We start from the raw sequence: 13,793 nt of genomic DNA, 5'->3' as shown, positions 1-13,793 counted from the left end.
ATGGTGATAATCTTGTTTTCTTGTGCCCAATAATGCATAATTTCATTTTGATAAACACGTTTTAGATTGAATGGTAATTTATAATCAGTCACAAGAACGTCGAATCTGAATCACTTGAAAAAAACACGGGGGTGCTTAACTTTTTTCCAGGTGTATATTTTTTAGTTATTCAACATATCTCTTAACAACAGCAGAATAACTTTTTAAAGTTATATTTTCTAACCTTTCTGGTCCATACTGATATGATAATCCAGCTCCTTGACAGCAATAAAAGTAAGAGCCAAAATGGGATCAGTTCAACTGCTTCCTACCTGGAAACATATCAACCAAATAAATGTAACTCTTTACACAGTTGGTAGTTCTGTCAGATACTAGCCTATCTACTTTCCTGACATCCAGCATCCATGATCTGTGCAAGTTTGAGCTGTGGAAATTTTGAAATGATACAACAACTTGAAGAACTAACATCTTTGCAAACTGTTGACTAACAGTCTGTATGGTCACCAAAAACATGGTGTAACATTTAACAGCATAATTTTCATAATCCACTTGCTCTACTTGCCCACTATAAGTACAATTTTCTATTATTTTATACATGTTCAAGTCTCCATCTGATATTATTTTCCTTCTCTGTAGGCCGTGCATGTTTTCACTGTTCCAAAACTAATTAAAGATCATGATGCAAAATAACTAAGTTTATCAAAAGTAACAGGCTTTATGTTTCTTAAGTTAAACTACGTGCATTTATAAATGTTCTTATGAAGTATCAAACAGTTTCATCCACTAGTTTTATTGTTGGAATGAAATATAGCAAGACTTGCATTGGCTACTCAGAAAGTTAGTAGCCAGTGGTCATTGGGTTAAAGACAAGATGAATGCACTATGAGAATGTGGAGAAGTGCCTCCACAGCAACCTCAAACTTTGGCATCCATGGACCTGGTGAAGAATGCCAACGTAGGGTGAGAAAGGATTCCATTGAGGAGAAATAAAGAATAAGTTGAGATGAGAAAGAAGGATGATCGTCAGCGATTCTCCCCTTGTCTCAGGCAAAACAAGTAAACAGGAAGAAAATCCCTGAAGAACGGGATCAACTGTCCTCGTGATCAGTAAGTCCGATAGCCATGAAATGAAAACCCATACACCACTGTTGAGGTGGAAATACCACAGAGTGAGAGGATAATGAAGGTAGAGAACTGAATGGAAAGATCAACCTGAAGTGCCCATGAATCTGCAGTAAAGGAATACCAGGTGTCCATCAATAGTTGTAACCTCACTCTTACTGACCCTCCCTCCTAGGTTGATACCAATGCAAACGGCATTGGGTGGCCCTGAAACTAAGATCTGAGACTATTCAGCTGCTAGAGCCAAAATAGGTCAAAAGGTCAATAACAACAACAAAAAAGCAAACAGGTGATGGCGATTTGCAATACAATTGCCTTTTATAGGGACACCCATGAACATGAAGTGACAATAAAAGAAGCCACATATGACACCCAGAAGCTACAGCAGGTAGATAAAGTTCCTTCACCAAGGTATCTCTACGGAAGGAACAGAAGCAGACAATCTGACCAAGGGAGAAGTCAGTAGGAGACCCCATTTGTCTGCAAATTAATGTGGGGACCATTGATAGGCTGCCAACAATTTGTGGGAGGAGAAACATCACAGAGCAAGAGTGAGGAGCAAAGAAATACAAAAAAAGTGATTGGTTCAAAGTGATCACATGAACCAACTTGGAACCCCACATATCCAAAATTAAATAATGTTAGTCTGTGGAATTGAAAAAATATGTCTCCCTGGAGGTGAAAAGCCAAAGCATGCCAACAGAAAACATCACGTAATAAAGCAGGTAAATCTCTCAGCATGAACCAGGAATATCAGGTGAAGAAGAAAAAACTAAATAGTATCCCCACCCCCGACTATTCCATCATCAAAGGAGTAATAGAATCACTCAGAGGTCACAGAGAAAAGCCCCATATTGATCCAAATTGGAATAATGAGAAACCGATGTAGTAAAGAAAAGTGTCAGAAAAACCAAGTCAAAATTCTCCCCAGAATAACTTGCTAAAAAAACATTGTATTCCCAACATTTTCAAAACACTATATTTTGCAAAATGAAATATAAAAATATGCTAGCAGATTAATTCCAGTGCATTAATATCATAATTATTCACAAAGATGGTGTATGCCAAATATTATGGCTATACATCAACTTGATGGAAATAGTGGAAGTTTCAATGATGATGTACACAAAGTTCTGGAAGCCCACAGGGCATTCAAATTATAGTTATGTGCATATTATCTATTTTAAAGCATTTAACTCTCACACTACAGTGCAATCATATTACTGTATTCAATAGTATATAACTGGTCTTTACAAAATAACCCATCTTGACTTTGTTCTAGTGGACCAGTATTTTGTAAAATAGTCACAATTTGGTTATAATACATATATATGTATATATATTATTACTATTTACAAACAGGTTCTTAAATTTCAGTTATTTTTCTTAAAACATAGAACAGTAAATAAAGTATAGAAAATAATGATCTCGTCTACTTTCAAACATTGTAGTCGTCATCAAATTTGAAACTGTACTCACTTGTTGTAATTTGCTAAGTCTTATCATTTTTGCACGTGGAGGACATAAAACAAAATAATTTTTTTCAGTTTTACATATGCATTTTGAAATAACAAATTACCATATCAATACCACAGAATTACACTATAATTTATCAGGCTTAGTAACCAAACTGTATTTGGGTCTAAAAAAATATATTTCGAGTTACATTTTCTCCTACCTTTCCGCATCGATTCTACCATAAGAAGAAAGGTTTTTTTCCCATGTAAACACTTCACAAAAGCAGAGAAACGATGTGGGGGACATTCTGAGCTTTTAGTTATACATGTCACAGATCAGAGTAGATGTACGTATGCAAGTAATTCCAAAAATGGAAGAGGTGAGTGAAGCCATTTTAGTTGATTCATTAAATATAACTATATCTCATAAAATAGAATCAAATAGGAGATAATTCAAGTTTCTAGTTCGTAAGAAACTATAGACTTTGTATTTGGACATCACAAACATCTAATTTGAACCAAACATACCACATGCCACACAAAAATCAATATTTAGAATATCTTTTTTTAATATTTACTTTTAAATTAAGAACTAAACTAATGTATAATACTAAAATTTGAATTATAATCTACATTCAATAAAATTTTGAATGCAAGTCTACAAACATGATGACATGCTCTTTGACCCCTGAACATAAGAAGACCCGTCAAGAAAGGGTTAATGCTCTATCAAAATATATACGATGCATTATATATAGTACTTAATACTGTTTGCAAGTGGAATTGTAATCTTAACACTTATCTACATAAAATACACTTTACAACATTCTACCTACGTCTGAATATAAAAACATCATACTTATTCAACTTACAGGATCCATGGTAAAAGTTGCTCTGTCCCAGTCAACTGAACATCCCATGAAGCGAAGTTGTTCATAAATACGATGACCTTTTCTACAGATATAAAAGATACAGGCTCATTTGTATGAAAATATGCTAAATTCTTGTGAGGGTGACAAGCTCCAACTTTCAGTTCAATTATAAAGAAAATTATATTGAAATAAGTGGTAAACGGTTTCTTTTTAGACATAACTCTTAAATACAGACTAAGTTCATATCTACTAAATATAATATTTGTCTGTCTATTAATGATTAATTTATTTTAAACACTGAGTAGCTATGTAAAACTTACTCATTTTTCCACTTCCACACTTCTTCCAAAAATTTCTTTCTTCCCAATTCATGCCTGGTTTTTTGCTGCTCTTTCCATAACTTTTTCTCTACCACAACTTGAGTGGCAATTCCTGCATGATCACAGCCAGGATTCCAAAGTGTTGTGTGTCCTTTCATTCGATGCCTTTAAAGCAACATATGTCATTAAAACCAAGTTTGCCTTATACTTGTATGAACAGTAAAGCAATAAAATAATTCAGGTTAACAGCTACATTATTTGTTTGATGAGTAGCATTTCTTTTACCCTTAATGTATTTGTAATACTTGCAGTTCTGATGCTTAAGATAGTTTTTTTACGGCAAAACTACTAAGGCTATCTACCATCATCCCTAATTATGAACTGCAAATTATAGGAAAGGATACTGGCTGACAGCACCCATGGCCAACTCTTTGCTACTATTTTTTCAATGTCCAGTGGGACTGATTACCACTGTATAATGCCCCCATATCTGAAAGTGTATGTCCAGTAACAAGTTGTTAAATGGCTACTATGAACAAAAATGTCCAAATTTAAATGACTGGCACTTGTGTATTGTTCAAAATTTAATAAATAACTAAAACCAATGTTTCATATTTACACAATTTTAAAACTTAACTTAAGCCATTAAGTAATGTTACTTCTTTTGCGTTTCATCAAAGCTTATACAAGTGAGAAGCATCATCAAAGAAAGAATCACTAGAAATAATCAAAATTTAAAAAAGAAAAAGAACTATTAAACAGAGATGAAGGGTCATCAAGTCAAGGCATTGATATTTGGCATGATTTTAATATAAAAGTTGCCTAAGAAATTATGTAAATACAAAAAGCAATGTAATGTCACATGGCAGGAAAAAAAATGTATAAATTGGTATTTCTTGCAAGTAACTCCTGAAACATAGAGGATGCTGAAACATTGTACATGTAGAACGTATTTTTAGTGGAAGCCACTGACAGCTTCAATTAAGTTTTTAAAATTGTATAAATATGAAATGTGGGTTTTAATTATTTATTAAATTTTGAAAATTTCAAATTCCAATATAGTGTTGATGCATGTTCCAAACCATGCATTAGAATTTGACAATAGCATATAGCTGCCATTTTTAAATAATCAACATTACAAGTATTTAGTGAACAATAAGGATAATAAATACAACACTGTTCATCATACTGAAACCTGTACCTATCTTCTTATCCTAAAGTATTTCATTAATGTATTAAAACAGTAACCATTTATTCATAAGAACTTTTTGACAAAAATTTCACTAATGTTATAAACATGTTACTTGAAAATTGATCTCCAAAACATTTCCCAGTAGGTAATCAGTAATACATCCCACATTTGTACAAATACTTAATAATGAACTAATAATTTAATTATAAAATCTAAAGCACAAAAAGCTATTTTAAATATTATGCATATTAACCTACATATCAAAGACATTTAAAACAATATCACTATCTTTGTACCTGTACATTTTCCAAATGTTTATGACAGTACTTTTTAAAATTAACATCTCAGTATTTCTCTAGAAACCGTAAAAATCAAAAATTAACATTTTAAATCAAAATTAAAAAAATATTTTAGTCTATGAATCATTTCTCTCTATTTTCCCCTTTTTTCTGGCTTCTCCTTTGTGCAATATGTATTCTCATATAAACTAATTTTGCAGAAAATTTTCTTGTGACTGACTACATCTTCATGCCCTCCATATGAATTCCTTTATCTAATCATCAGATGCAGTTAACTTGTTCTTGGTGTTTAAGTGACTTACACACTACATTCTATGGGCAATTATTTTTTTATAAGTAACTGTCTGCAAGGAAGTAGGAAGGAAAATAATAGTAGTGGTATCTTTTGAATTTATTTTTTTATATATTCATTAAATTAACTTTACTAATATGTTGCAGTAATTTTCATACAGATGTGACAAGAGGAAAGCAAGAAGTAGAAAGGCACCTTCTACTCTTGAAGGAGTAGAGATCCCTTCACCCCACCCCAAGAAAGAAATGACAAAGATGGAGATGTAGAAAGTTATGCTTCAAATTATTACTGGATATTTCATTCACATCATGAGTGCAGTGAAGAAGTCTTATATGTACAAGAGCTTTACACACAACAATTGTTGACCTCACAACATAACAGGAAATCCACTATGAAGAAATGTTCTTTATGCTCACCTTCCTGAAACTCTGGAAATAAAATGAAGAAGAGTATGAAGAGATATCTCATGGTGGAAAGTGCTTCAGGAACATGCCAGACAAGATTTGCTGACACAGCTCATCATGTCGCATGGTCTGAAAATTTGGTGAAATGAGTTTTGAAAGTATAGGACACACGAAATGGAAGAGAAAGATTGAAAGATCACACTTAAAACTCTTGAGAAAAGCCATCCAGTTGGCTTCACAGGCACCAAATAAAACATTTAGAGCACAAACATCTAGTTCTCTTGTCACTCTACAGCAATCTGGGAAGATTTCTAGATGACAATGAAAAATAGATGTTTTGGATATATATATGTAAGCAAGATAAACCAAAGATGAGAAGGTAATTAACTACCAATAACAAAGCATGATAAGAGAAAAATCTGAAAAATACTCAAAATAGACATAATGGAAGAAATGGAACATATCTGTCTGTGACAATAGAAAAAGGATCCAGAGACAAAAGATGAAAAGTTCCCAGTTCAACTTATTAAGATAATGACAACTGGGTTATGACTGGTCAGACAACATAATGAGTGAAAGAGACTAGTTCTTGTAGAGAAGATCTTGCCATGATTGTATGCTCCACAAACATCTGGAAGAGATCTAAATATACCCTAGTCAGATGTTGATGAGGGTTCCTATGTACACAAGACAATGACTTGGAATGAGATTTAGATACTTTGATAATCTAACCTACATGCATGACCAAAGTAAGTTTCTGCTGTATATTCACCAAGGCAGGATAGAAAATTAAGCTAGTGAAATTAAGTTGGAAACAAATTTAAAACTTTTAAAGATGTAGACATCTGAGGTCAATCTAAAGAGAAAGTCAGGAACTAAAAATTCTTAAAATAATGAAACAAAATGGAGACGACACTTATTATCCAGATGAATTAGTATGTGAGGCATTTGTATTGTTTTAGCAAGCACATCAAATGATCCATACTGATGTGATGTAAAAATAAGGGAACAGACTACATTTTGAGTCAAGACATAAAAATCCAGGTCCAGAGCCCAAACCTACTCAACAGTCTACTTGGATAGGAGAAAGAAACTTCATTCAGACAATCTTTGCTTTCAAAAGATCTGTTAGACAAACAAAAATGGGTACAGAAAAAAAGAATGAGAGGAATTAAACTAAAGAACAAGAAGCTGAGGATGAATCAAACTAAGTTCTGTGACTATCCAAAACAAAAGCTCCACACTCATAATTAGATTCTGCAACTTGAACAATGAAACCAAAGACCCAAAATCTGTTTGCAAATGATGCCATATCAAAGTCCACCTCATATAATGTTTTAAGTTTATAAATAAAAGTCATAGCCTCAGAAATTGGAATATGAAACCTGAATGGCACCTGATGCACATAAGGACATCAATGGCATCAGGTCCATATGATTCAGGAATAGCTGAACTTAATTCTGAAGTACTGACCAAGTACGAAGGCAACGAGCAAGTCATGTCTTGAATCCCAGACCTTTTTATCTGTATCCATACACACTACACACGAGGCCACTCCCAGCCCAAACCCCAAAAATCAATTGGCTCAACTCCCATACCAAAATAGTTTATGATCTTTTGATTGAAGGGTCTCAAAGGAGAAAGAAGGAAGTCAGAATCATAAGCAATGGGTCACAGTCTGAAATAGTAAATTTAAAGTCTGTAATTGAGAGAAATGTATTTTTTGAAATAAAAAACACAAATCTTGAAATTCTTAGCTTAAGATTACATTCCAAGAATATAACTTGAATAGATATGACAATTCTGATATAGATGCAAAAAACACATGATCAGACATGTAAAAATATCACAATAAATGAGACTGTATGAGACCGCAGGTTTTAAAAAGAAAACTGAGGAAAAGGAGGAAGTAGTGAAAAAAGATTTATAAACCTGTATCAAATGAAACCAAAAGAAATAGCATCATAACACTAGAGGTAAAACAATAATCTGAATTTTTGTTTTTTGAGTTATGGTCTCTCCTACAATAAAATAAATTTCATTTTAGTTTTTTTTATAAGGTTCCTGCATCTACGCAGAAATGAAATTTCAAGGGCTATTTTGTGTGGGTTACACAAGAAACTGCACCTGGATGTACATTTTCACATGTACATATTATACACACATTGGTAAATAATGTTTTATATGGTGAAAAGGCAGTTATATTGTTAGTACTAATCTAGCAGTATTCAAAGGCAATTGATTTATTTGAAAACAAAAAGTCATAGTGTTTCAGCATTTCATATTTGACAGTTTCTATTCAATTTTCCCAGTGAGAGCCTTCAATAATTTTTCCTTCTTGCTTACAATTTTTCTCAGTGAATTGGCCGCTGTGAGGATATTAGTTTTTCTTTTTCAGCTTTCCCAAAGTTTTTATCAGCTGATGAAAGGAGCTGCTTAATGTTAGACTTGTCTAATTTTCGTATGTTTGAGATCTTCCAGTTTCTATTCAGTTTCTTGTCTATTCACTTTTCCTTGGCTTCTGCTTTCTGTACTTCTCTTGTCTAGCTTTTACAACAAATGTATGAATTTTTGTAGTCATGTTTACATTCAGGACACACACTAATGTGGACAATTATGACTTTCATGGCATTAATGGACATGTTTTATTGATGATCTTCTGTAATGGCTTCTTTATTTACAGAAAAGCCCCTTTCAAAACTGGCCTGTCCAAGTAGTATTGCAAACTCTCCAAAGTACCTGGAGTTGTTTCTTGTCTGACAGAAGATGGAAATATAGAGTCTGTCTTTCTCTGTCCAAAATATATGAAATTTTAATCAGGCAATTGCAGGGATGCCACAAGAAACTCTTTGTACTGCTTGAAGATAGTGTTATAGTCCCTTTCTTATACATTAACTGCATTTACCAAACTTTTTAGACAATAAAAAACACAACAGAACTGAAAGATGCATTTATCAGCATTATTTCCAGATTCAAACAGCTCATGTTCCTTACCAAGCTATAAGTTAAGGATTTCTGGATAATTTGTTTAACAACAGCCTTGAGGAACAGCCTGCATTCAGGTCTAAAGCCTAACAAGTCATTATCACTAATTTTTGAAGCCCTCTTTAACTCTTTTACTATGGGCTGAACCAAAGTTTGTTACCACAAAGTGACCATCATAATTTCCATACTATAACATTTAATATGTTTTGTGTATCTTTACGAACTTTCCTAAGTTTCAGTACATATTGCTAGTCTAAAACTTTCTCCATGAATATATGGAGTCAAAGTGTTGACTGTTCCAAGTGCAAAGTGATTTTCATGTTAAGATTAAAAATACTTTTCTTAATCTGAAAAATTTCAAATTTCATCAACACAATCTCTAGAACCTCCTAAATAAATATTTTTTCAAGAAAATTTATATATTTCATCTGTTATTTTCTCTACCCTAACTCTATACACTTTCATTCAGTTTGACTAACCTTGTAACCACCAAACAAAAATACAAAATAAATCTAACTTAATTATTTTTTCTTTCTAGAATGACTTCAAATTGTAGCAGGAAACTACAGTTGTTTATCCTAAATAGCTTAAAGTTCATAGCAGTATACATGTTTCAACTTAAAATTTATTGTTCTATTGCTCCTTGAATTGCATCTAACTAATAATGCCACCACAAAAGTTGTGAATCACTTGACAAACATGTAGCCCACATTACCATATCAAATTCAACTTGCAACAGGTTTTTTTTTGGATTGAGTTTGTTAGCTTCAGTTGATAACACTTCATTTAATTTCCAATTAACATTATGGTCATTCATGGATATCTGCAATACATTCATGGAACCAAGGCCTGTGACAACAGAGAACAGCTTGTCAAATATATCAGTGGCAGTCGCATGTTCTAAGAACTCTGAGTTGATGTAGAGTTTTTTCATCCCAAAAGAGAGCATGAATGTCACACTGTTTCATCTTTAGGGATCTTGTCCAAACTTCTACAAACAAACAATATTCCCATCAGACTTCTGGATTTTCTGCTTCTGTTTCAAAATGAAATACAGAGCTAATCCATGTATGACTAAATATGATTTTTTTTTGTCTCCCTGCATAAAAAGGTTTGGGCAATTTCAATGTTGGGGAACATACTCTTGAAAAGTACTGTGATCCTTTTATTTGAATGAAATGAACCAAGACAGTCAATAGTTTTCTAAGTCTATAAAGCTTCTGATCTTAAAACATCAGTAAAAGAAATAAATGACTAAATGCTGGAAGTTGAACTGGTGGTAGTCACAGTGGTAGTTTGGTTTTTAAGATGCAGTTTCCGTGCGAGTAGTTTGACAAAGATGCTTCTCCCATGTTGCTGATGTCAAAGGAACTAAGCATGGTTTACATCTTGCTTTTCTAAGGTGTGAATATATCTTTCTAATCATTCCTGTTAGTTTTGATTTGAAAACATTAGCTTGTTTTAAAACCACACTGGCCTGGCATTTTGCAAACCTGTAAGGATATGAAAATAAAAATTAAATTCACAATACCAACAATGTTCATTTGATTATTTTGTACTGGTTTTTAAAAAATATGTTCAATACTGAAATGTATTAAATTATTATGTAAAGCTGTTAACTTTTAAATTTGGTAGAATTTATTACAAAATTTTTATCATAAGGTTTCTATTGAATTTATAGATGCAAGTCTAGCATGAATAAAGTTACCTTTAGACTGATATTGTACATGATGGTCCATACTTGGTTTGGTAGCACTGGATATCCAATACACTGTTAGGCCTTGCATTTTTTTTTGAATTATTTTGCTAATTGCAGGTCTCAATGCAGCAATACAAACACAGCCAAATAGATTTATTCAGTTACTGTCTATATAACATGATGTGTATGTCATGCATATGCTGGTGATCAAAAACTTGATTTTGTAATATACGAAGATGCTGGCATATTTTTGACATCCCATAAATTTAGGGATGATTTTTGTTATACTGTAGCCCTAATAAAAGATTAAATGAAAAAAGTTATTCATGTGATTTATAACATATTATATTACTTTAACAAACATTGAATGCAAATTTATTGCTTTCTTTTCATAACTGGCAAAAACATATAAGAAGTCGAATGAAATGTAACATTAGCACAAGTTAGACCTACACTTTGGGATAACAAACACAATTCCAGTATGTGAGCAACAACAGATAGAGAATTAATGTAAAAGACACAATTCATCCTTAGATCTATATCTGAATCTTGCAAATACAACTGCGTGAAGACATCAAGTCCAAGTAAAATTTCTTCACATTTATTATTTAGACATATGCTTAGCGACACAAAATAGCCTACATGAAAACAGACTGATTTCATTGAAAATAAGTGACATTAATAAACCTTTAGATCTAATATTGAATACGACTTCTGTTTAATTTTTTAAAAAATATATCTAACATTAGATCTAACTATTACATGTATAACTCAATCTGCTTCTTACACCACATGCATAAACAATTATACCTAGGACTTCCATTAGCCAATTAGGCCTTTAGAGGTAAATGTTAATCCTATATCTACATGTGGAGACTTAATTAGATGCCTATAGTCATATCAATTTAACAATTATATACTATGTTATAACATAGATCCAGATCTAGAATTTAGATAGCACATTAAGCCTTGGTACTAACACTAAACAATAGATTCTAACAATAGTTGTGTTAGTGTCCAATCTATAGGAATGATTTAAGATCTAGCCTATGCATCTAGCCCTATAGAATATAATATATTATAAAAAACTATAACCTCTTATCCCTCTAGCTACAAAGTCGATAGAATTGAACGATCTCATACCCATTTTGTATTCATTATAGTTTACATACTATAACTTTTAATTCACTTTGTGTACCTTAACAAAACTTGATAGACTTTTAGCAAACATTATAAGTCTTTTGTACAGAGAAAATCAGATTTTTAATGAAGTATTTTTACTAAGGAATTGTCCGTGAATATATATGGTATTTATATAGAATAGTACAAGTGCTAAATGATTTCCAAGTTAAGATTAAAATACTTTTCTTCATCTCAAAAATCTCAAATTTGATTTGCGTTATCTCTAAAACCTACTAAATAAATTTCAAACGTTTTTTTCAGTAAAACTTTATATTTTATCTGTTATTTTCTCTTTCTAACTTTATACAAGCTTGTTAAATTTTTACTAGCCAAAAACAAAATTGAAATAAATGTAAATTTTATGGTAATTTAGGGTATGTTTATCCTAAATAATTTGACACTCATAACGGTATACATCCATTTATACTTAAATTTTAGTGGTTTGTTACTTTTTGAACCTCTTGGAAACATTTTATTGTATTATTATTTATTTCAGTTAGTCTAATCTTAACTAACATAAACACTTTCATATTTTTACATTTTAGTTACTTTTATAATAAATAGCACAATGAAAAACAAGAAAAAAAATACTTATCTGGTTATTTTTTTTTGCTGTCAACTGTCAATGACACTTAACCCTACATTTTTTTATACTAATGGCAGTACTGCATAAATTATATTTTATTTAATTAAATTACGCATGAAAGAACACAGAATAATAACATGGAAAAGCAAACAATGTCCCATAACTATCACAATTTTTTGGCTTTCTAACTATGTGACAAGAGCCGTTAAAACTTCATCTAAACTCATAAATGTTTCTCATGGGAATCATGTTTGTTTTGTTTGTAATTAAGCACAAAGCTACACAATGGGCTATCTGTGCTCTGCCCACCACAGGTATCGAAACCCGGTTTCTAGCATTGTAAGACCACAGACATACCCCTGTGTCACTGGGGGGGCTAAATCATGTTTGAACTGAAAGTGAAACTGACAGTGGGGTATATAAAGACTGGAGTAAGCAAACAACATTAGATGGCAAAGACGAAAATCAAGAAATAGCAGAGGTATGTATGTTTTGGAATAAGTAATTTATATTAAATTTCATACTTCTTGGAGGGGTGGTAAATAAATTAAAGAGAGGATGCCTACAAAGCAAATGTAACTATTCCCACACTAGGGGAAATTCTAGTTTTTTTTAATATTGCCTTATAAAATTAAGAACCTAAAACTTGTATACTATTGACATACTATTTTATGCTATATTTATTGGTATACCAAAGTAGCTTAATTATATTTTAAATGTAACTCATTAAAACCTCATGACATGCAGAAAAAGATGTCCAGGGAGAGAGGGTTAATACAAATATTAATATTTCTATTATCTTATAGCCAAACTTGCTATGTTCAACAAAGTATTTACAAAAAACAACAACAAAAACCAGCTACTTACATGGTTAAGTCATGGTATCAACAGTTTGGTTAAAATATAGTGACCATGTTCTTGGGCATGCACAGCATATCTGATAATAACATGTACACATGGCACATTGCAAAACATTCCACTGAATTGATAATTGATGTTTTCAAACTGTTTACTTATATTTAAACTTCATTAACATTTTTAGGTCAGCCTGTTGTCTAAATTTCAAAACTTTTCCAAAACCTTTCAGACTTTCCTATATTTCCAGGTGTGGAAATGATGTTAAAAATTTAAAAACTTTCCAAGGATTTCCAGGACCGCAGGAACTCTGTTAATAAAATTTCAAACATTTGGACAAAATTTAAATACATTCTCTTTTTTTTCTTTTCAGAGTTTAAAAACTTGTATTTCTAGGGAATACTATTTATAGTAGTCATACATTTTTTATAAACCTAAAAGAAATTTAATATGATCAACATAAAAACAAACACTATGTTTGTAAATCAAGGTACCGAAGGTATGAATAATATATATGTATATATACGA

General features: G+C 31.9%; 1 protein-coding gene across 1 annotated transcript in view; it reads right to left on the bottom strand.

Moving 5' to 3' along the window:
* The window catches only part of LOC106465859 (valine--tRNA ligase-like), a 175,961-nt gene that overhangs the window by 112,081 nt on the left and 50,087 nt on the right, over positions 1-13,793 (bottom strand). Inside the window, exons 5-6 of the mRNA XM_022393815.1 lie at positions 3,772-3,936; positions 3,452-3,533 (exon numbers count right to left, since the gene is read on the bottom strand). Of these exons, the coding sequence (XP_022249523.1) occupies positions 3,452-3,533; positions 3,772-3,936 (247 nt within the window). The remainder of the gene's footprint in view (positions 1-3,451; positions 3,534-3,771; positions 3,937-13,793) is intronic.

This window comes from Limulus polyphemus, unplaced genomic scaffold (assembly GCF_000517525.1).
Source record: "Limulus polyphemus unplaced genomic scaffold, Limulus_polyphemus-2.1.2 Scaffold2077, whole genome shotgun sequence".
Classification (NCBI taxonomy): domain Eukaryota; kingdom Metazoa; phylum Arthropoda; class Merostomata; order Xiphosura; family Limulidae; genus Limulus; species Limulus polyphemus.
The sequence above is the reverse complement of the archived record's forward strand: the minus strand, read 5'-3'. Positions and strand labels throughout refer to the sequence as shown.